At 32.1% G+C, this 24,520-nt stretch overlaps 1 protein-coding gene across 1 annotated transcript in view; it reads right to left on the bottom strand.

Moving 5' to 3' along the window:
• Positions 1-1,540: 1,540 nt before the first annotated feature.
• LOC145243965 (kinetochore-associated protein 1-like) overlaps positions 1,541-24,520 on the bottom strand; it is a 208,545-nt gene continuing 185,565 nt past the window's right edge. The window contains exons 54-61 of the mRNA XM_080107095.1: positions 23,003-23,121; positions 20,533-20,668; positions 19,338-19,442; positions 18,245-18,356; positions 16,758-16,818; positions 12,472-12,607; positions 4,890-4,976; positions 1,541-1,856 (exon numbers count right to left, since the gene is read on the bottom strand). Of these exons, the coding sequence (XP_079963221.1) occupies positions 1,713-1,856; positions 4,890-4,976; positions 12,472-12,607; positions 16,758-16,818; positions 18,245-18,356; positions 19,338-19,442; positions 20,533-20,668; positions 23,003-23,121 (900 nt within the window). The 3' untranslated portion in view covers positions 1,541-1,712. The remainder of the gene's footprint in view (positions 1,857-4,889; positions 4,977-12,471; positions 12,608-16,757; positions 16,819-18,244; positions 18,357-19,337; positions 19,443-20,532; positions 20,669-23,002; positions 23,122-24,520) is intronic.

The raw sequence follows: 24,520 nt of genomic DNA, 5'->3' as shown, positions 1-24,520 counted from the left end.
ATGTTCATCTGAATTTAAAAGTTAAAAACAGTAAGAACTTTGTTAATCTGATATATTACAGAAATTTTTAATTGAATTTATTTGGTACAAAAAATAAAACAATCATGCTTCAATTGGTTTTGTAAGGAAAGAGTAGTAGGAATTTAAACAAAAGAGGATACAGTAGCACTTGTCCAAATTCACCTTGAATTGCTGTATTATTGCTGCACTTATTACTTCTCTTACAAGTCTATTAAATTGTTGTATTGCTGGTGACCTTATTTGGACGTCTATTCCAAAGCCCAGGAATCCCGATTAAGAAAGCAGCCCTCTTTTGGTTCACATCTGTGGTGAAATAGTTTCTTGTAGTGTCCGCATAGATCTCTTTTTGGTACAGAAGTGATGGAATAGTGACAGGTCCAGATCAATTTAATGAAATGTAAACATATTAAACTTGCAGAATTTAAAAAAAAAAAAAAAGAAGCAAATTGTATCAATGGCAACTGATGTTGCAACTGTAATGCACTCTGAAAAGGTGGGTTTTGTTGACAGTTTAAAAAAAGATGTTGAAGAGGTACTTTATGACAAAAAAAAAAAAAAAAAAAAAACATTGCGAATTGAAAATAATTTCATATGAGCAAGAGCGTTCAATTACCGACAATTTGTTTATTTTCTCTCCGCCATGAATGTAGAGAATTTCTGGCACGTTTTACAGATTTTTCTTTCTTTTGCTTTCAAAGCTTAGATTGTTTTTGGCGATGAAAAGAAAATATATGTTTCAGAGTTACGTAATCCAATATTTGTAAATTTTGTAATTAAGGAGCTGTTGACAACATTTTGTTTCTTAATATCTACATAATATTTATTTTTCTAAAGTGTTTAACTTGAGAAAAATAATCATTCAAGTCATTTAGAAAACAAATGCACAACCTTAAGTCATTGAAAATAATAGATCAATATGATGCAGCAGGGGAGACAACTGTGTAAGTTTAGATTTCGAGACTTTGTTAAAAAGTATATCAACAAATTATGTGTTGATCAAAATAGAAAAAAAAAATGATAGGGTTCAGATAATTTAATTATTTGTGGCCCTTGAGAAAAATTTAAAATGTTGATACAAATCAAGAATTCAATCTAATTAAAAAACAAAAATATGAAAAAAAAAAAAAAATCTTTGACATACATACCAGTCACAGAACCAAAATGTCATGTTCCGAAAATTACATAAATTGATCAAGTATTTTTTTTTCAATTAAGAAAATCAAATTAAAGCGAAATGTTTTGATCTGACATGTTTAATAAATAAGGGTAAGACAACCCAATTCGAACTACCAAAATCAAAATCAGCCTCCATGGCTACAATTTACTATTAAAAAAAAAAAAAAAATTATTTTCTATATACATAAAAAAAAAAAAAAAAAAAAGAACTACATGATCAATTTATGGGATTTTTGGAATGTGACATTTTTGTTCCATGATAGATGTGTACATCACAAAGATATTTTTGTATTTTTGTTTATTTTAATCAGTTTGAATTCTAGATAAGAAACAAAATCCAATCAAAATTTGAGATGATGTATTGCATGTGCATAGACAAATACAAGCAACGTTGCATAATTACAAAGGAGAAAAATAATCTTCATCCATTTTTTTTTTTTCACATTTACAGTATCAGCAAATTGTTTCCTTTACATTTGAATGTTGTCGAAGGGACTGAAGCATGGGTTGTGGTGTTAATGCCCATTGATCTGAATCTGTGTCCGTTTTGCGGCTTGTTTTGCTTGCATGAAGACATTAAAACTCGCCTCGTACAACGTCTTTGTTACAATGTCCATTTGATTTTCTTGCACAATCAACTCAAAAATCATATCTTCCACCTGAAAAGAAGGAAAACAATAAATCAAAAAATATTGTAAATTTCTTGTTTCAGTTTTACAATAGTCTAAATTGTTGGTTTTCTTTAGTAGACGAACAAATGAATCATACGCTGAGCTGCAAGTTCATTGCTCTCAGAGTTAGGGGCAATGAAAAAGTTTAAAAAGTTCTTGTTCAGAATTCAACCTAAATACAGAAATATCTTTATGACGTATATACCCATCATGAAACGAAAATGTCAGATTCCAAAAATTACATATATTGATCAAGTATTTTTTTAACTAAAAAAAATCAAATTTTATGAGGAAGCGAGGATGGCATGTCACAGTCTACAATATTTATTAGGTTGGTGCAAAAATAATGTTTTTGACATTCAACTATATATATAAAAACGATATTATTTTTGCACCAACCTAATAAAGGAAGACAACTCAATTCGTACTACCAAGACAGAAATAGATATCAAAATCAATTTTGTAATGCCTACAAATTACTATTGCTAAAAATCGTAAAAACATTTTTTACATAAAAAAATTATTGATCAATTTATGTAATTTTTGGAATATGACATATTCGCTCCATGACAACTGCATATATGAAAGATTTTTCTGCATTTTTTTTTTTTAATTGGATTGAATTCTAAACAAACAAAAAAAAAAAACTGTACATTGTAATAATTGGTTAATTGTTTTACGTTTTTGACATCAAATAATGTCAAAAATGTAAAACAAAAAACAATTAATCAATTATTATAAATTATGGAACTCAGTTCTTAGGTATAAGGTGTTGTAATGTTGAATATATTTAGTTTTAGCTTGATGCAAAGGAAGTACAAAGGCAGTGGAAGCTCTCAGATAATTGATTTTTGTGAAATTTTAACAATAAATTAATATTAATAAATATTCCCCAAATTTCAGCTCCTTTGAAGTATTTTAAAGGTTTTATAAGTAAAAAAATGAAAAAAAAAAAAAACAATGATCTTAACTTGCCATTTGAAAACTTAAATATTAAATTTGAGTCATAGTCATTAGACACTTATAAAGCAAGGTTACTTGAAATTTCAATTTCTGAAGACAGTTTAAAAATTAAATTTGAGACATTTTCTAGAATCAAAATCGGAATAAGGATTCTAGATACAAGGTTTGTTATCATATCTTGATTTTTAATCTTTATAAGAGGACATATAAGTGGTGGGAAAATGTTTTCTTTGGGAAATTCATTTTACCCATTCTGGAAATTATATATAAAGGGATTAACCGAGGATGAAAGAAAGCCTCATGGAAATTTAGTTTAATGAGAGTCCATCATAATCTAGTTATGGCAGGGTTATGAATCTTCCAGAATCTCAAACCATCTCTCTTCATCCTCCATCACATCAGGTAAGTCTTCATAAGTACATTGTGAGTCCTTTACTAGTTGTTAGATGTAGGTTCTTTGCGATCTCCCTACTGTTTTAGCATCTATAAAAGAACATTACTGACAATTTCATCCTTAGCCTTCCAGCAAATCTGCTTCTTTCTTTGAGCAAGGCTGAAATCTAAGGAAGATATCCATAGAATTGCTTTCTTGTGAACAGCTGCCTCCAAGGGATGTTAAGAATGCTTACAATTCTGGTGTACATATTCTCAATTTTCTTCTCCAATCTTTTGGGTAAAAGTTCAGCTACTACTTCCATATATGAGAACTGACGTAACAATGATTTTAAAAAAACAAAAAACAGAAACAAAAGAAACTCGCATTTCATTTTAGTGGAAAGATTTGATTTATGGGGAGATGATTTCTGTGGCAAGAGGTGTGCAATCTCGTACCATACCTCTTCTGAGTCGATATTGTTAAATACCAGTGGAAAGTGGAGTGTGTGTGTGTATGTATATATATATATATATATATATATATATATATATATATATATATATATAGTAACTTATAAAATATATATGGCGATTAAGCTACACTGAATATTCTGCGTTTCATCCACTCTAGGACTCTTCAGGCTTATGCACATAAGCCTGAAGAGTCCTAGAGTGGATGAAACGCAGAATATTCAGTGTAGCTTAATCGCCATATATATTTTATAACTTACTAACTAGCTCTACCTACGTATTGAGCACTTTTGAAGTAAATACTTAAAGTTTACGCATAAATTTATACAATTTATACTTTCGTATATTTATTTTATGTGAGTAAATGAAATATATATATATATATATATATATATATATATAACTAAGTGTATGTGTTCAGGACGATTGAAAACAAATGCCGAGATAAGCAGAGAGCACATACGGCACCTAGATTTCTCAAAGGGTCACCCATTTGGTACTAACCAGGCTCAATGTTGCTTAACTTTGGCTTGCTTGTACTAACAAACAAAAAAAATAAATAAACTATACTATTTGCCATTACTTTGAGACAGTGTAGCACAGTTTTAGCTTATTTAGTGTGTCAGCAAAAATTGCCAGACAATCATTTTTTGTTTCACTTATTTATTTATTTATTTTTTTTTACAGTGATCACCACTTATCAAGGCCTGGAAGCCACTCAGGGATAAGGGTTCTAGTACATAAAATTACATTTCATTATTTGTATAATAATATTTATTTCGATGTGGCTAAGTAAAAGTAGGATTGGATTCGAAAGTTTCCACACAAGTTGAAAATTATTTAAGAGAATGCAAAATTTGATTACAAACTTATATAAATTTATAGAGTTGTGAAAGAATGAAGAAATAAAATGTCTAAATTCATGCCCCCCTGATATTATGAACAGGTCTTGGAGTATGAATTCCATATCATATAGATTTTTTTTTTTAGACATTTTTAAAGATATTTTAATAATCGATTAAAAGCAGCAATTTAATATTGTTTTTATGAATTTCAAAATTGAATAAGAACAGAATTTAAATTATTGCATAGTTGCTGAAGTACTACGAATACGATGATGACGACAACAACAGATGCCTTTAAATTTAAATTAAATATTTCAGTATATTTTAACCCCTGACAACATCAAATGTTTTTATAACAGGTACTTACCTCTTTGAGAATAGCTGAATCGACACATTTCGATCTTGTGAATGTCAAATTCTTCAACAAAGCATCAGGACCAACAGATAAAATATTCTGGGAAGAAGAACAAATATGAAAACTTTAATTCTAATATTTTAAAAGAAATCTCAAAAGATTCCTTTTTTTGAAGGTGAATAATTCATATTAAAATGGTATAGTTACAGTTAAGAAAAACATTAAAAAAAATAAATCGTCCATCTCTGAAAATAATAACCTAACTTGAAGTAGTCTGGAAAAAAGCTATTAATGACAAGAATTTATAAAGAGAAAAGTTAAAATTTTGTTTACATCCGAATTGTATCAAAATAATTTTCAAAATAAATGGGCTATCATAAGTCGAAAGTTCATTTTAATATATTTCATACTTTTTCATACTCAAAACAAAGCTGGTTTGAAATATCTTGTACAAACTTTGACAATTCTACCATGAAAACTATAAAAATATATATTTATTATTATTATTTATTCACTTTTTTTTTTTTTCTCCAAATATTGTAGAAAAAGCACTGTGGATGCATTTTCGGCAGCCCAGAAATTCTTGTTTTTCCCTTTTTTCCCCTCAGTCCTCATCTCAAATGAATGAGCGATGTTGTGCGAACAGTAGTTAGAGATTACTAAATTCTCTTTCCATTCTGTTCTTGTTGCCATGTCACCAATAAGAGTGCTGGTGGTAAACGTTTTGCTGGGTTGACGTTATCTGCCTAATAGTCAGGGATCTGACTTTGGTGTAACTCCAAAGGAGGTTATCCTATCAGCAGGTGCAAAATACTGGTACTGCTGTGAGAACTGCTACTGCTTTTCCTTTTCAATGCTCTACAAAAGTCTCCCTTCTTCACTCATTCTTTCATCTTTATTCTCACTCTCTCTCATGTTTTCTCTGCCGACCTCTTCCACAAACTCATATAGCAATACACATGAAAAAATTGAAATAGCTTAAAATATTTCAATATTTGTACTTATTGGAAGAGCTTGATGAGCTAAGAAAGAATCTTTTAAATTTTTAAAATCCAATTCAAATTAAGGAAGTTATGACCATTTTTATGCCCTGCGTGTTTGGATATTTTCCCCTCTTTAAGACCATATGCGTTTTGTCACATTTTTTACACTACTTTCTCAGTAAAAATGCTATATCTTTGTTAAAACACAAAACTAAGCAATGAAATTTACCATATAAGTGTATTTTTGTGCAAGGAATCTGAATATGCTACTAAAAATCTCCAAATATTAATGGTTTCCAAATAATTTGCAGCAAATACACATAAATATGCTGCAATTCCTTAAAAATGTCATATATTCATAAAAAGAAAAGAAGTTAAAGAACTCAAAGCTGAATTGTAATGCATTATATGTACAAATAACTGAAATCGAAATTTAGGACTGTTTAAAAATGAATATATTGCAATATTTCTGTGATATTATTGTAGATTAATACCTTCCGTTAACCCCCCACCCCCCACCCCACTGACCACCTCTCCAAAATATGCAATTTTACCTTTGTAGGCAATACGTGTGAATACCTTAAAAAACTTTAATGAAAGATAAACCAGCCATTCTAGTGCGCCCTTTTTTTTTTTCTAAGACGATTATATGTGGTTTTAAGAGGGTCTGTGTACAATTATGAGAGGGTGGGGAAGTTGCCACCCTGACTTTGGGTTAATGATAGAGCTAAGGAAAATTATTTGTGAACATCCTGAAGACTTGAATGAAACAAAAAAAACAATTTTAGAATTTAGAGTGGGGGTTAGTTTCACATAAATTGAACATAAAATAATTCACCATTTCGAGACTATTCTAGTGCTTTAGGACGGTCTAATTTATTTTTTTATGGATGATAAATGGTGCACTTTTCTGTAAGGAAGGATTTTTTTTAAGACACTTATATGTAGCTTATCAAAGAACTTTATTTGATGAGGAGTTTGCCCCTTAGACTTAGTGTTATTGTTAGGGCTAAAGGTTTTTAAGAGGAGGCTTGCCACTCGTACCTAGGTTAGAGGTAGGATTAAGGGAGTTTTTTTTTTGTTTTTTTAAGGCGTTTGACCCCTATATTTACAGTTAGTGGATCATAATTATTGGCCTTTGAAAATCTTATGCCTTAGATTTTGGACATCAAATTACTTTTAAATATGAAATTTATTTTTGTTTGTTCGTGGTAATTCTTAAGGGAGGGGGGGTGAAACTTAAGAATTACGACAAATAGACGAAAATAAATTTAATTGAAAACAAGTGACGTCATTAACAGAAAACGTGACGTTTGGAAAACTTATTAAGTATTTTTACCCACTTATTTAAATATCAAAAAACATTTTTTGCTGAAGCTAACAAATTGTTCACAAATTTTTGATAAATTTGGTTTTTATTTTCAATTACATTTCTTGTTCGAGTGACACATTATTTCATTAAACTTTCCAGTTGAAGACGTTTTTTTTATTTATCTACCTGGACTTCAGGACAAGATCACAGTGTGGTATTCTGATGCTACATTTCGTCTTTTCTGTCCTCTGTCAGTGAAGGAGAAATCCTTCATGACTGAGACAATTTTTATGTTTGTTTCTATCCAGATTGACCTTTTTGGGAAGCTGGATTTTCCTCGCATTAAAAACTGACCTTGTGTCTAACTGTCCTCGTGGAGAGGCAAGTAAATAGGAACTTAACTAGAAACTGAGCACCTCCTACGAATATTTAAATATTGACTTTGTATTTAAAAAAATTTTTTTTATATATAATTGGGTAGATTAGTGTCCATTCGATTATAATCCACTGAAAAAAATTGTAAAAAAAGACAAAAAAATATATATATATTAGAGGTGGGTGGGTTGACTGCTCGCACACGTGAAGCAAAAAAATCATCTTTCACATTTTCGTTTTTTTTTTTTTTTTTTTTAAACAAAACACTGCTTAATTTACCGTTAAAAACTAATGTAATGGATAAAAGTGCACACGTTACATATTTGTTTTTCAACTATATTTTTTAAATTTGACCAAATATAACGCCGGATTGCTTTAAAATTATATATTCTAATAACCGAATAGCTCTAGTTAAGCTAATTATGTTCTAATAATATGAGCTCCAACTAAATATGTAAGAACATTTTTTTATATTTATATTTTCATTTTTTTAAATTTTTAATTCGTTCTGGAATAAAAAAAAACAAAACAACAAAAAAAAGTTTGTTTACAGTAAAGTAATTAATATCAGCGATAGTAGCTGCTGCTGCTTCTACAGATTGTTTTTAGATACTTTTTAGAAATAGAACGATTTTTTTCCAGGTATCATGATTTTAAATTGTTCGGTACCACGAGATAAAGCCGGTTACATTTTTTAATGGATAAATGTAGTAAAAAGATTGATTTATTTAACAGTGGGTGTACGAAGAGATTTTTTTTCAAAATTTTCCAAACTCGTCATGTTTGAGTTTTTTTTTTTAACACAACAAAAAAATGAGCTGTCAAAAGAATTTCGGACAACCAAATCTATTAAAAGTAATATCTCTCCTAGTTAATTTTCTAAATTTAATGACGAAATTCTTAAGAGAAATGTGGTACGATCGTTTATAAATCAGAGGGGGGGGGGGTCACTACAAAATCTTACCGAAAACGCCGTTTTATGATGTTAACATTTTTAGCACTTTATTTGCTTAAAACTGTTAAAATATATAATGTACATTAATTAATTTATTTGAAAGTATATTCATTTTCGAACAAAACGGTGGTATTTTGAGGACTTATGCTTTGGTTTTTAAAATATGACGATTTTAGCAGAACCCCCTTGAAATCCGTAATTATCCAAAGAGTTTTATCGTCGGTGTGTATTGCTACTCTAAAGCCTAACTATGAATAATCCAAAAAATAAAGTGAAAACCCAGAACCACAACTTCCCATGTAGATCCCCTCTCCCACTACAAGGTCGGTTTCTCTATCAGGAGTTTATATTCCTACCTTCCAGAGATTGAAATACAATTATAAGACCAAACCCAACCTGCTGTTCTTCCTTAGCTGATTTCTCCATCAAAGGTTATTCTAACTTCACACCCAAAACCGACCCTCAAGATCAACATAGAATATGTACCTACATTAAGGATATCTTCAAAGATCCCAAACATACCTACATGTGCTTTAGAGTAACGCTTATTCACAGTACAGCATTTATATTTGCCCTCTACCATCCCCACAATGATGGAGTAGCTATATTTGAGTATTGTTGAGCAAACTGATCATACCCTTTCTATTCATCTCTCAGCTAACATTCAATTCAATATTCACAACGTTGAATGGTTAGTCCATTTAAACAAAACAGATAAAAGATTTTGTCATGATTTCTCCCTTGCTTATGACCTAACCAGATTGTTAACGAACCCACTTGTGCACCCGATGCTGATAGACAATTTCCAAGTCTTTTAGATCATTTTCTAACAACATGCCCCGAACTATGCTCGACCTCAGTTCTATCTCCGCTAGGATATTCTGATCACTCGGTTGTCTCAATAAAGATAAAAAACAAAGTATAACAAAACATCAAACAGTATACAGATACTTGATGGCTGACTGGGACAGTTTCGAAACATTCATATCAAAATAACCCCTACACTATGTTTAAAAAGAATGTCAGCTATAGCATCAGACTTGACTGACTGGTTAACAATCAGCATAGACAGCTACATGCCCTCCAAGAAATTTCAACATAAACCAAACAGCCAGACATGATACACCCCTGAATGTGCTGCTGCCATTGCACACAGAAACCACTACTTCAACTGCTTTAAATGTAATTTTGAAACTAAAGTCGCCTTTAGAACTGCCAGCAATCATTATAAAAGGATTAGAAAATGTGAGACGTCATATGCTCAGTCCATTAAATCCAAACTAGAACAAAAGCTTACCTCTATTCTTTGGCGAATAATAAACAAAGTCTTGAACAGATATGTCTCTTCTATCCTGACCATCATCAATGGGCCTGAGGTGATTTTGTCAGCATCAGATGAAGCCAAATTTTTTGCCAAGAACTTTGCAGCAAACTCAACCCTATGTGATCAGGACCATCTACATCCTGAATTTTCTCTAAAGACCAAAAATAATCAGAGCAACATCCACGTATTTGTTTGTGATGCTACTAAACTCATCAAGAACCTTGATACCAGCAAAACAACTGGTTTTCACAATAATCCAGTCATATTACTCAAAACGCTGCAACCGGAACAAGCACTCGTTCTTGTAAAGTTGTTCAATCAATGACAAGAGGAGATACGCAAATAACATTACCATTTACAGCAACACTTCAAAAAACGATAACGGTCAAGATCTGTCCGAGTCTCTCTCCTCTGACCTTGAGAACGTAATGTAATGGGATAAAAGGTGGTTAAATTTAATACATCTAAAACAAAGTTTCTATCTAGTCACCAAGAATGTCTATCTGATCCGAACTTGGCCCAAATTGATATGGATAGTTTTCGGTTCAAAGAAGCTTTCTACTTTGACAAGTTTCTGGATCTAATCTTCACTCCTGACTTGAAATGGAAGATTTATATCAAATCTGTTGCCAATGGTGCCAGAAAAATGATTGCGTCATTCGATAGCTCCAGAAGGTATCTCACTCCTAATGCAATCCTCTACCTGTATAAGAGCCAGGTATGTCTTAGTGTTGCCACATCTGGGCAGGAGCTACTGGAGCCTCCTATCCTTCCTTGACAGAGTTCAAAACTGGTTTCAAAACCTAGTAGGAGATGCTCTTTTCTCTTCCCTGCAATCTCTTTCTCACAGAAGAAATGTTGCGAGCTTGTCTCTGCTCTACCATTATTTTAATAGTAAGTACTCGTCTGAACTTTAATCTATGGTCTCACCTTGCCAAACCTTCACAAAAGCACTTGTCTAGCTACAACCAACTATTAACAATTTCCCTTACTTATCAGTGCCGAAATCTAAACACAAATTCCATGAACGAAGCTTCTTTTCAAGAACTGCCCGCCTGTGCAACTCTGTGCCACCGGCCTACTTTCCAGCTGAATACAACATGGCCATCTTTATGTTCAATGTAAACAAGTTCTTATCGATAAATATCATATAAATAATCAAATTCTACTCAATTTCCACCGTTAACGATTACTACACTGTTGTCCTTGTGATCTCTCTACTCATTGACCATTATCCTCTAGTGGCCCTTAAGCCTTGATAAATGCGGACTCTCTTGGGTGAAAAAAACCCAAAAAAACTTGATTATCTTCCCTACGAATTAGATTTAAGGTTGTTGCATGTCTGACAAATGCATTCAACCACTAGTTTGACAAAACTTGCAACTCTGTTGTTAAAATTTGCAACATCTAACTCCAAACTGACAAATCTCTGAAAAAAAATCAGCTTTTTTATTTAAAACCAGATGCATTTTATTTGCATATTATTAAAACAAATTAGTTCATAGAAGCTCTCTCTCTCTAGATGTAACCAAGTTAAACCAATCAAAGCATCTCTAATCTCTTTTTTTTTTCTTTTTTTTTTTTTTACATAAGCATCACCACATTATCAAGGCCAAGAGGCCACTCAAGGATAAAGGTTAAAAGAGTGTACAGTAGAAATTGGACAATATAGTAATCATTAGTAATGAAAATTTGGTAAATTTGATAACTTATATGGAACGGCTCATCAAGAACTTATTTACGTTAGACTTGAAGACAACCATATTGTAGTCAGCCGGAAAGCAGGAAAACTGAAGACAATTCCACAGGCGTGCAGTTCTAAGAATCAGTTCATGGAATCTACGTTTAGGTTTAGGCACAGATAAAGAGTGGGGGGAATTATGGATAGTGCTTACAGCTAGACGAGTGTTTCTTGTGAAAGTTTGGCGAGGGGGGACCATAGATTGAAGCTCAGTCGAACACTTTCCATGAAAATAACGATACATCAGAGACAAACTCGCAACATCTCTTCTGTGAGATAGAAGGTGCAAGGAAGAGAAAAGGACATCTCCTACGAGGCTACGAAGTCTATTTTGAACTATATCAAGGCAGGACAAGTCCTTTCTAGCAGCTATCTCAGACAGCCTTCTTCATCCACCACTCTATAATAAAGACTAATATGTACTTACTTATATTTATTCATTCATAATGCATAAATGAGCAAGTAAAAAAATTGCCAGCCAAAACCATTTTAACTGTTTACGGGGGGGGGGGGGGATAACAAATCAGACAAACCCCTGCCATCTGAATCTATTTTTTGTAATGACAGTTTCTTTTTGCTTTTCCTTTTCTTCTGTCTGTACCAATCGACACTTCTTTCTTTTGAACTTTCCAGTTTGCAAGGCTTTTTTTCCTCTATTTTTAAACTTCAGCAATTGAGACATTTTATATAACGATATTAGTGTGAACACTGGTGATGTCTAATAGTTTTTTTTCTCGTCACACTCATATCAGATCTGTTTCCTCTCCCAGACACAAATATTCACAATATTATACAGAAGACATAGAATGCATTTAATTTTATTTTGTATATGATAATCAGCCAGGGATGGAATATTTAAAATCTGAAACATAATAAGAGAAATAGAAAAACGTTTGTAGTTTACCTTGTAGATATCTTGGTCGACGTTGGTAGTGGTAGGAGTGTTCATTAGCAGACAGGCCATTGCACAGACGTAAAGGTCCACATTGCAATAGTATTTAGACAAAATGGTCAATTCAAGGGAATGAATGACAGGGCAACTGGACAATAAAAAAAATAAGTACATAAAAATGATTCTTTTTAATAATAAAGTGGCAGGGCAGCAGGAGAGAGGAAAGGAATGGGAGGGGGGAAGGAGAATGATGGAGAGAGAAGAGGAAGAAGGAGAGAGAAGAGGAAGAAGGAGGGAGAGAAGAGAGGAAGAAGGAAAGAGAAAAGGGAGGAAGAAGGAAAGAGAAAAGGGAGGAAGAAGGAAAGAGAAAAGAGAGGAAGAAGGAAAGAGAAAAGAGAGGAAGAAGGAAAGAGAAAGAGAGGAAGAAGGAAAGAGAAAAGAGAGGAAGAAGGAAAGAGAAAAAAATGTAAAATGTTTGGAAGGATGAATAATGTATACAGAAGTCAGCAAGTTGAAATGAAAACTGTTTATTTCAACTTGCTGTCATTTCTATTTTCAATTCCTTTCTTCATGTTGTTTAATAGTTATTAAATCTTTATCTATCAATGTCTACATCGGTAGGGAATGCAGCTGGAGCTCAAATGTTTTAGCTCCAATTCTAGCTAATGGCACCCAAGTCCATTTTTATTTTTTAAACTTTTGAGATCAGTACTATATATTACATACAATATAATATTCAATAGAGAACCGGCTCTGTAATAATAAATATGAAATCTACATGAATTAAAATATATTTAAGTGTATTTTATGACCCAGCAAGCCACTGGTAGTTTTAAATAAACTAAATCATTAATACATATTCAAACTACATTTAAATTTTTTAAGTGGAACACATTCCCAACAGTTCTTTAATTGTTAACAATTTTTTACCAGACATTAAAACGTTTCTATCGTCGCTTTTTGTAGTTTTTTTTTTTTTAAATTTTTATCCCAAACAAGGCATACTGCCACTTGGAATGTAAGGGGCTACTATTTGGGATTGTATTTAAGAGGGGACTGTGGGACATTGAGCAGCAAGACGTCTGCTCACATTACATTTAAACTTATGTAGGATAGTACAGAGAAGCAGAAAACAGGGAGGTAATTCCAAAGTCTAGCAGTCCAAAGAAAGAAACCATTAGAATAGAAGACTTTCCAGCATCTTTTAGGCACAGAGATGCAATATTGTGGTGATGGGACAGAGATTGGAGCTTGGTTGATAGTGCAGAGCCTATTAGATTTGAAACTTTTTCTTTGAGCATCTAAAAGTGAAAGACTAGTGGTAGACACCAGCCCAGATGTGATAACAATACTCCATGCATGAACTAAAAACCTTTTTAATTGATTGACAAACTATCCCTTCAACTTTTATTCGCTACTAGCAGGACCCATGGGACACCTGCGTTGTCCTGGGGGGGGGGGGAATAATAAACACAAAAACCTACTGTTACCAATCTTGAAACTTAGATTACTATTTTTATTCTAATTTGGAAATTTCTATAATTTTCAACTTTCAAATTATAAATAACCAAAAAATAAAATTTTTTAATCAAGTGTAAGTTACGTAAAGACAAAAATCACATTTACAGAGAGACAAAATACTCTAAGTTGGAATACAAAATTTAATTGTAGCTAGAATTGACTTTAAGTTTAATATTGATGGAATATTTATTGAAATAAAATAAAGGAAAACTGAAATAAATTAAAATAACAAAAATTGTATGAAAAGAAATTTGTAAACCTGAATATATTTTGCATAATATTTCTCCAAACTATCCAATTTAAATATATACCTGGACAATGGCAGGTAAGTAGAGTCAGTTTAATATATAAACAAAATATTAATTATCTATTTATACAAATAAAAGTGTGTTTACACCACAGACTAATATTTGCCATATCGAATTGACAAAACAGATTTTTGTATCTACCTTCCGTTATAAAAGCTATTTACCATTAACGAAAGTGAATGTTACCAAGACTAAAGTGATAAGCAGTGGTTGTAGTGTTGGACAGCATCCAAAAAAGAGGAAAGTTCCTCTGTTCAGTTTGTAAAAATGGCAGTTAAGTGCAATTCAAATTTTGTTTTGGTACCTGTCAGCATTAGTAACACAAATGCAGTGAAATTAATGGTAGGGTGAACGAGGATAATCAAGTTGGGTGCAAGAAATGTAAAACAATAGAGATGGATGAGAACTCGGATGTGGAGAAAATATATTTGGATGCTGAAACTATTGAGCTTTTGCAGAAGTTTTGTTTGTTTGGTGATATTGTGGGACCACAAGGGTGAAACAAATGTTTGCGCAATTGCAAAAATTAGGAGTTCAAAGAGTAATCTCAAGGAACTTCTGCTACTACTAAACAGAAAAGCATTACCACTGTTGACACTAGAAAGAATCTATCAAACGTGTGATGAAGAGAAATAAATGGTATGATGTGATGGATACATAATGTTTGTTTTGTTGAGTTTTACAGCATGTCAACCCTTTTGGTCATTTTATGCTGAGTATCTATGGGTTTAGGACAACTTTACCCCTTGTTCTAGCTGGCATATTAGTGGTATGACCTTTTTAAATTTTTTTTTATATAGGCCAATTTTTTTAAGGTATGAAGGTATAATGTGGAGGTTGGGTTTTTTTTTTGTTTTGTTTTTTTAATAAGATTCTTAATATTTTTTTCTTTATATAAACTACAATGTTTAATGTAAGTCCTAAGACTTAGTTTAGATGCGCTCAGAGGAAGATTAAATCTGACAAGTATAGGGATATGTGTGCAGAAGAGTAGACTTTGTTGGTATGGTCACATTGAAATAATAGATGAGAGTTCTTGTTAGTAAATGTAGAACAGTTGAAGTAGCAGGTTCAATTCACAAAAGAACAAGGAAAACTTGGGAGGAAGTGATAAAATTGAATCTGAGGGAAAGAGGGATGAATAAAATCTAGCCAGAGATAGGACAATTTCTTAGAGCCATCCAACACATGGTGACATGTAAAACAGACGTTAAGCTGAATATAATGATGAAGCAGGTGAAAAATACCATCTTTACTATGTACGTCAGATACTTTACTTAATTGTTGAGGAGATAGATGTACACAGTATATTTTTATTGTGCTCCCAGGATTCACCCTAGGCGGGTGGAATCGGCTTACCCCGTAGGAGGAAGTTTTATGGGAATATCAAGTTCCCAAATAGTCCCTAGTTAGATAAGTTTTTACAACTCTTGCAAGGAGGTCTCAACATCCTCCTACATACAGCACTTGGTATTCCCAAATGGTCACCCATCTGGTATTAATCAGGCTCAATTTTGCTTAACTTTGATCTAACAAACACTGGTGTGTAAACATGATTATGCCGTATATTTTATTTGGAGAAGACATGGATTCAAATCTAGGTTCATATCCATTGCAATCGTTTAATGTTCTATGCATTTCAGATGACATGATTTATTTCATAAACAGATGAACGGTTTTACTATTAAGGCACAACAAATGTACGACAAGGCACAACAATTGTTCTAACTGATTCTCTATATGTGTGTAATTAAGGCATGATGAATTGCTCCTAGCTTTTTTTTTTTTTTTTTTCACTAAAAATCTTTGTAAAAAATAAAGTTTTTTTTCAAAGTTGGAGGAATATTGAAAAAAAAAAAAAAAAAAAAAAAACCAATAAAATACTCTCTTAAAAGAAAAAATGTTACTTTTAAATTGTAAATATTTTTTATACTATTTTTTTATAGTAAATCTTTACTGAAAAAATAACTAAGAAAAGTAAATATATCGAATAATTTAACCACATCCCCACCCCAAATCTCAGCCCATCAGTCTGAACATCAAGGACAAAAACTTGTAAATTTCTTTTACAAAGATTTTTAGCAGAAAAAAAAAAGTGTGCCAATCTATCTAAATTAAAATCAGTTGTTTCTTTTTGTTCTTGACATAAGAATCCCAGGTTGTTGTTTGAATAACGTGCCTAAATATCATATGAATAGAGAATCAGGAGTATTTGTCGTATTTATTCTACGTTTGTAGGGCCTTAATTTGTCATAAATAGTGAAACACAAAGAAGGTAGTTCTTTTCTATCAGCAATCTTCTTGAGATCAAACAAAGATTGCTTAGTGATTGCAAAGAGAACTGCTTTCTGAACATGAAGAGTGTAGATAAAATGTTTTTAACGTTGGGTGACAAATTGATAAATAAAGCAAGCAATAAGATAATGTGCATGTGTAGAAGTAATGGAGGATGTAATGTAAACTACATACCTTTGTATAAGGTTAAACGCATGTAGACAATTTTGGAGTTGCTCATCATTGGAATTAGCAGCTGAAAAATCAAATTAATTCAAAAAAAAAAAAAATGCATCAATTAATTTTGAGGAAAATTGAGGGGGAGAATAGAAAGAGTTCATACTTCACATTTTATTAATTTGAGATATTTACGTTTTCTGCTGCCTAACAACAGTTAATACATTTACAAGAAAAAGAAAACCTTATTTCTGATGTTTTTTGTTGATAATCAAAAGTGAACAGCTGTAATATGATTGGTTTCATTTTTATGGCATATCAACATTTTGTGGTTAACGTTACAACATTTTAAAAATACTTTTTCTTTAATTTGAATACAACAATAACTATAGTAAACAATTCATGGTGAAAGACTTTCCTGGACACACTAATCATCCTGTTAAATTCATGACAGCTCACAATGAGGCAGGTTAATCTTCCTACTAAGTTCATGGGGGATGACAATCCTGGTAAGTTAATAATGGCCAATCATCCTGCCAAGTTCATAATGGACAATGATCCTAGGCAGGTTGATTGCCCTGATAAATTTATGTCAGAAAACCACTCTAGGTAATCATACACCATTTTCATATAAGTATATTTGAAGGTAGACAAAACTTGAATTATATGTATTATAAATACAATATGTTACACATATACACACAAAGGTTGGATATAGATATATTAAAAAACAATAAAATAACAAAGGTTGATATAGATATATTAAAAGACAATAAAATAACAAAGGTTGATATAGATATATTAAAAGACAATAAAATAACAAAGGTTGATATAGATATATTAAAAGATAATAAAATAAGAAAGGTTGATATAGATACATTAAAATAAAAGATACTCAAAAAGGCTTATGAAATAAATGTCATTATCACGTTCGAATTTTTGGTTGTAGCAAAAATATTAGTGTTGGGACGGAGATCGGAATCAGGAATCAGAAAAAAGAAAAAAAATCGACAAATTTGGGGTTATCGGAATCGGTATCGAAAAAATTGGTGCCTATTTTCCAATGCCGAAACGATTCTTTTGTCTTTTTTTTAATTTTGTTTAAAGCAAAATCTTCCATTGCTGGTAATAATGATAAAATAATAAATATTTATTGATTTTAATACCAGTAAAGCTAAAATCTATAAATCATCCTCCACAAGTGTATTTTGAGGTTTAGAAAAATATCTGCATATTTAAACGTGTTTTTTACAAAAATCGGGGAAAAGATGACAACTCTTTTATAGTTAAATATTTAGAGATTTATAAAGAATTGGAATCAAGAATATTATATGGAATCAGTAATTGTATCAGAATCAGGAAAAATATTGGAATCGTCCCATCACTAAAAAATATCTATAATAAGATAAAAATCTTTTTAAAAAAAATTAAAAATAAATTCATTATCACATTTTCTATATTTGTGAAATATTGACAATTCCGATCAGAAATAGGATATTACTTACATTTTGTCAAATGAGACCTAATAACAGCCAACCAGATTTTAGCAAGAGACGGCATTAAAAACAGAGCCGGAATGGAATTAATTCTTATTATTACACTTTCCAGTTCAGTCATCTAGAAAAAAAAAATGTTATAAAATAGTTATATATAGAAAAGCAATTTCATCTTTCTCAGATCCTCAGTTTCAGATTAACAGAAAAATTGCATTAACCTGGCAGATTAAAGAAAACCACCTGGAACAGAAAAGAATTCTTATAGTTTGAAGCTCAAATTCCAGAATACACAAATGATTCAAATAGCTTTGTATAGTTCCAAAAGTTAGGCATTTAAGGCAAAGGATGAAAGTACAGGCATTCTGTTTTCGGAAATTAATGTTGGCAAAACCATTGTGGATCATTGTAAATTAAATAAACTCAGGTTTTAAAATGCCATCAAGGCAAGAAAAGAACGAACTGGTTTGGTCACATCGTTAGAAGAGATAATGAAAACAATCGATAACAGACATTCCAGGAAGAATTTCCCAATAAAAGAACTGGTGGTAGGTCTCTAAAGCATTGAACCGATCAGATCCAGTGATATAGAGCTTCTGCTAACAGTGGACAGATTACTGGTGCTTGTTTAAACAAACGCATTTCAAGTGAAAACCTTATTATGTACTTACGTGTGATGACGAAATTAGTATAAATTCCAATTTTTAATTGTAATTATTTTTCTACTAGATCATTTTTGTAATTTTTACAATAGGTTTTCACCTGAAATGCGTTGGTTTTAAAGGTCATTAGTGTAAACAAGCACCAGATTAGCAAAGGTAGGATTGGATATTCAAAAAATGTGCAAAGATTTGCTGAAGATTATGCAATAAATTAAGTACCAACAAAACAACTGATAAGAAACAATTAGTCAAACACAAGTTGCTATTTTTACACATACCTGATGAAGGGGGATTTTGGGTTCATACCTTTCCAAGATTATTAGTACACAATTAAAAAACAATGCATCCAATAGAATTTGAACTCAGGAGAATGGATTCCATAGTCTGTAATGGAATCCATTCTGCCAATCACACAACTCTTGATTTAATGCTTTAAATCTTACCATTTCCATAGTCTTCATTTTGGTCAAAACTGCATCCCAGAGGCTCAGATCATAAAATTGGTAGTCAAAACACAGACTGGTAACAAGGTATGCAACCAAAGGAATCTGGGGGAAATAGATATAAAGATGCAGATGATGGTTTTATTTAAGAAAATTTTCATTCCATAAAAAAACAATTCAGCTTAATTTTTTTAAACAGACAATTTAAAAAAAAATTAAAAAATTTGGTTTTTGTCCAGAATTCTCCCCGTATTAAAAAACAAAACTAAAAAAATAAAATAAAAAACTCTATGATGGACATACCTGTGACAGAATGAAAATGTCATATCTCAGAAATTATGTAAATTGATCAAATAGTTCTATTTTTAACTAAGAAAATCAAATTTTACAAGTAAGCAAAAAAGAAACTGTCTTGCATCACCATCTTGAAGAAACAAGGGCAAATATCTCCACAATAATTCAAACATGCAAAATCAACCTGGTACTGTCTACAATTTCTTATTAATTGCTTAAAATCATTAAAAAATAATTTTCTTTATAAAAATAAGACTATTTGATTGTGATTTTCGGACTATGATATTTGTTCAGTCATGTGTATGTATATCAAAGATTTTTCTGTATACTTGTTTATTAATATGGGGGAAGCCTGGTCAGCCAGCAAAAATTCTTATACCAGCATTAACCAGGCAATAAAATGATCTATATAATAATATCCTTATTTCTACATTGTCAGCTGTCATTACTTATTTGAAATCGTATTTCATACATATTTTAAAATTTAAACAATGCTTATATTAGGGAAAACACAACTGACTTTCATTGATATAACTTATTGATGTTAATGTTCATGGATATATATATATATATATATATATATATATATATATATATATATATATATATATACACACTGAAAATATGATTTTAATAAAAAAAATAAGTTGCTTGGAAGAAATGAAACTATGTCAAAAATTATTTCACTGAAAATAATTTCTGACCAATCATTAGAATATTATGAAATTCAAAAGCAAAATATTGTTTTTTGCTTTGTAATGTTGCAAATATTTTATTCAAACAGCCAGACATTCTTTAGCCTGGACTGATTACTTAAGAGAGATGTTTTAGTTAGTATATACTTTAGAACAAAAGAAAAAAAAAACATAGAAAAATGAAGGCTTAAGAATTAGCAGCATACGTTTCGCTCCTGATTGTGATTCTTCCAAATACTTCTGGCCAATTTTTCTTTATTACATTCTTCAAAACTTTTTGCTGTCATCGCAATATTCAGTGTCTCTAAACAAACCAAATAGCGTTGAATTTGGATGAGCTTGCTGGAAAACAAATTAAAAGAAAAAAAATTGGGGGAGAAAAAAAGGCATGCATGATAAAAGAAAGTTGCTGGTTTGAAAAATGACTTCATTTAACAATCCTAATAGCGAAACAATTGTTGACCTTAAGTAAATTCAGCTGAATTCAAAAATAGATAATTTGTAATAAGATTTTTTTTTTTAACAATTTAATTGCATTATAGTATTTGAGAACATTGCTGCAAAGAAGGTGGCTTTCCTCTACCGTGCTAGAAAATTACTGACACCTGTAAGCATTCTGTATCTCTACAAAGTAAGCATGAGCAATAAAACCATTCACATCAGACATTATCTTGTATCTTTACAAAGACACCATCTACTCATGCTTGGAGTATTGTTGCAACATTTGGTGAATCTACCATTAGTCTCTCACTCTTATACCGAGTTAAAAAAAGTTGCCAATCTAATAGTGTAACCCCTACAGGGCCGGCTCAGATGCACAGGCTTGAGAAAAGAGTGCAACTGGTGCTGATCCCTGTGGCATCACCTTTGTTTCTGTCTAGTGATCGAATTTTTCGCGCCACCGTGGTCCGCTTACTTGTTTCTAACCTTGATCCGGCTTCCAAACTGTCAACAGGGCCGGTCTGAAAATAGACTGCACTCAGCAACGGCATGTTCAAAACAAAAAAAAAAAGAAGCCAAGGATTAACTGGTTTTTCTTAACATAAAATAATTATTGCTTCAACTTTACAAATAGGATTACACAACTGCATTAATCACTTATAAAGATCTGAGGGGCTAGTGTTCACTAACAAAGTTCTTTGTTTTTTTTATCGTCAGTTACACTGGGGAGAAAAAGTTTACAGAAGCGCGTGTTATAAGGAGAGGGGTAGGTCGCCGAAGACACGTGGCAGAGTGTCACTTAGATGTCTCCGCTTAACGTTATATTAGCATTGGTCAGCTGTAACTCCGCCCCCCCCTCGATTTGTTTCCAAATGGTCGTACATCAATCAGCAGCCGTCCTTTTTTCGGGGTCCAGTAACATCCCGCTTCCTACTGAACTCTGAACGCCCTGACGCAGAAGAGAAGAAAAAAAAAAAAATGACATATAAAACTATCGAAGAGAAAAGGGTTTTTGGTTTTAACGAGTCTCCCTCCCCCCCTCTTGTCAGCGGGCCTCAAAACTAAATTACTACGTCAGCAGAGGTAATAAATGTCCACGTGCCAGGGGATGGTGATTTTATAACTTACTAACACCTATCATTTTCCTTACAATTCAATTTCATGAGATCCAGTCTATCTTGCAATAAACATTTTCTCTTCAATTTTTCATTTATCAATCGTCGTGGAGGTTCTCTTCCCAAAGGGTTTTCACGGTCAATACCAATTAACAGACCACTTGACTCGTTTCTCAAATGATCTTCGAACAACAGAATTATTATTTCAGTAAAGGGGCAACTTTTATAGTTTCGCTGTCAGCTGTAGTGTTCCTTAGACCAAATTTTATGAACCCAGTTTTCCTGTCTTCCATTTACTCTTAGCCACTTGACGGCGATTAACTTGTTTTCCTTTTGGTGGTCCATCAATTAACATAAGTGTTCACTTGTCCTGCTTGGGAATTATTTTTTTATGACTTCTATTTCAGGCATAGATACCCTTCAACTATCCATTCTTGTGTGTGTGTGGGGGAGAGAGATCATTTTGATTATCTGTTAAAAAACACCTTTCTTTTCACTATCATCACCACTAACATCCTCTTCATTAGATTCAACCATGCGAAATCCCCTGAATTCGTGTTGAAAGAGACCACCCAGGAGACAGGCTGCCTTTCAATCCACTAGCAAGGTCCTCCCGGCATCGCCCGGGCCCCATCGGGTGACAATAGGGCTCCTACTATAAACCAAACTCTAACCATTCTCATTGCCGGAATGTTGCATCCTTGCATCTTTTTTTACAAGTACTCTAATGGAATGTGCTCTGATGAACTCATTGCATTTGTACCTTCCTTGATGTACATACGTCCAACAAACCCATCTAGCAACAAAATCTCAACCTTTTACTATGAAGATCGCTAGATGCCAGAAAACCTACTTTAATAGCTTCTTCCCTCAGAGTGCTAGACCTTGAAATTTCCTCCTTGTTTCCTACTTCCCAGACTTTACCAACATGCAGAAGTTTAAATGTAGTATGAACTGAAATCTTGCTAACCTCCTCACATAGTCCCCAGTAGACATGGTCTCAAATAGTAATCCCTTACATCCAAGTGATAATATGCGTTGTTTGGGGTGAATAAGGGGGGGGGGGTCACTCACAAGTATGCAATTTCTCTTTGAAATAACAAAGAATTCCAATACTGACCTAATTTGGTTTGGTGTCATTGAACTGGTGGAAGAAATCTCCTGCATTGAAGCCATATTGAACAAACAACAAAAACTACGCATCTGGCACATACTTGACACATCGGTAGCATTCTGTGACTAAAAGACAAAAAACATTACCATGAATAACAATACAAAGTAGGTAGTTCATCTTTAAGGAAAACAAACTGTTAAAAGAATATATATATATATATAATTTTTTCATTTATTTATATAGACAAATATTCCATAATCGCTACACTGTTTTGGACAAATTAGTTTGCAAGAAACCAAAAGTCACTCGATGTAAAAAAGTTTATTTGCCACCGAAGGCATCTGGTTCAAAAATGGGAGAAATGAAATATATTTTTTTATAAAAATAAAATATTAAAATGCTAAAATTTAAGTGGGAGGGGGGTGACATTAAGTGACATTTTAGACTCACAATAGAAGGTGGTAAGGGAAAAGAGAATACCAAGACTTAATAGGATAAATGGAAAGAGCAGACAGAGATTAAAAAAAAAGAAAAAAAAGAGACAAAAAAGGAAAGGAAGGGACAACGAAAAAGAAGAGGAAAAAAGAAGAAAAAGGAAGAGTTCAGCATGATTACATTACTATAAGGAATGGGATGGGGTGAAAACATGAAGGGTTAAGAGATAATGTGCCAAAGAAGGCAAGAGGCCGACATAAGGGGGGGGACAAATTAGTGTATAGGGTTTATAGTGAAGCATATATACACATATCAGCAATCCAGGCGGACTCATACACAGACATACACGTGTGTAAAGAATATATATATATATATATATATATATATATATACACACACAGGAGATTTACTGGTTTCATTTGAATCAATCTTCAGACAAGAATGAAATGAGTGCTGTTAAAAGCTATTTTCTATTCACATTTATTTCTTGTTTGTAATTATTGTTTCTAATAAAATGCATGCAAAGACAAAAAAAAATATTTGGATTTTCCTGAAAACTACTTTTATGAGCCAAAAATTTAAATTTAATTTTAAACAAATATATTTATTAAAAATTTTTTTTTTTTTTAATCCTCCACTTGTCTGGTCTTTTAACCAGTTAAATTTGGAATTTTAATGTTACAGTTTGTTTTTTTTTAAACAGTGGGTTTTCTATTATTTTGATACACATGCGCATGACTGACAGTTCACACTGAATCGGACATTTAAAACCCCAATCTTAACCAACATTTAAGGATGTGCCAGGCATTACCACCAGCATGTCACATAAAACAAAAAAAAAAAAATATCTGGATTTTTCTGAAGAAGAGTTTACTTATGGGTCGAAAATTCTAATTTTAATAAATATCTTTATTAAAAAAAAATCCTGCACTTATTTGGTCTTTTAAACCATTAAATTTTGAATATATAAGAAACTAGCCTGGGTGCCCGGCGTTGCCCGGGTGTTTGAAGATGTGTGTTGAGAAAAAAAAAAAAAAAAAAAAAAAAACGTAGTAGGCAGGCACGCTCAAACCCGTACTGTGAAGGAGG

Source organism: Euprymna scolopes, chromosome 22 (assembly GCF_053919585.1).
Source record: "Euprymna scolopes isolate OS-2025 chromosome 22, ASM5391958v1, whole genome shotgun sequence".
NCBI lineage: Eukaryota > Metazoa > Mollusca > Cephalopoda > Sepiida > Sepiolidae > Euprymna > Euprymna scolopes.
This window is presented reverse-complemented; position numbering and strand designations above follow the sequence as displayed.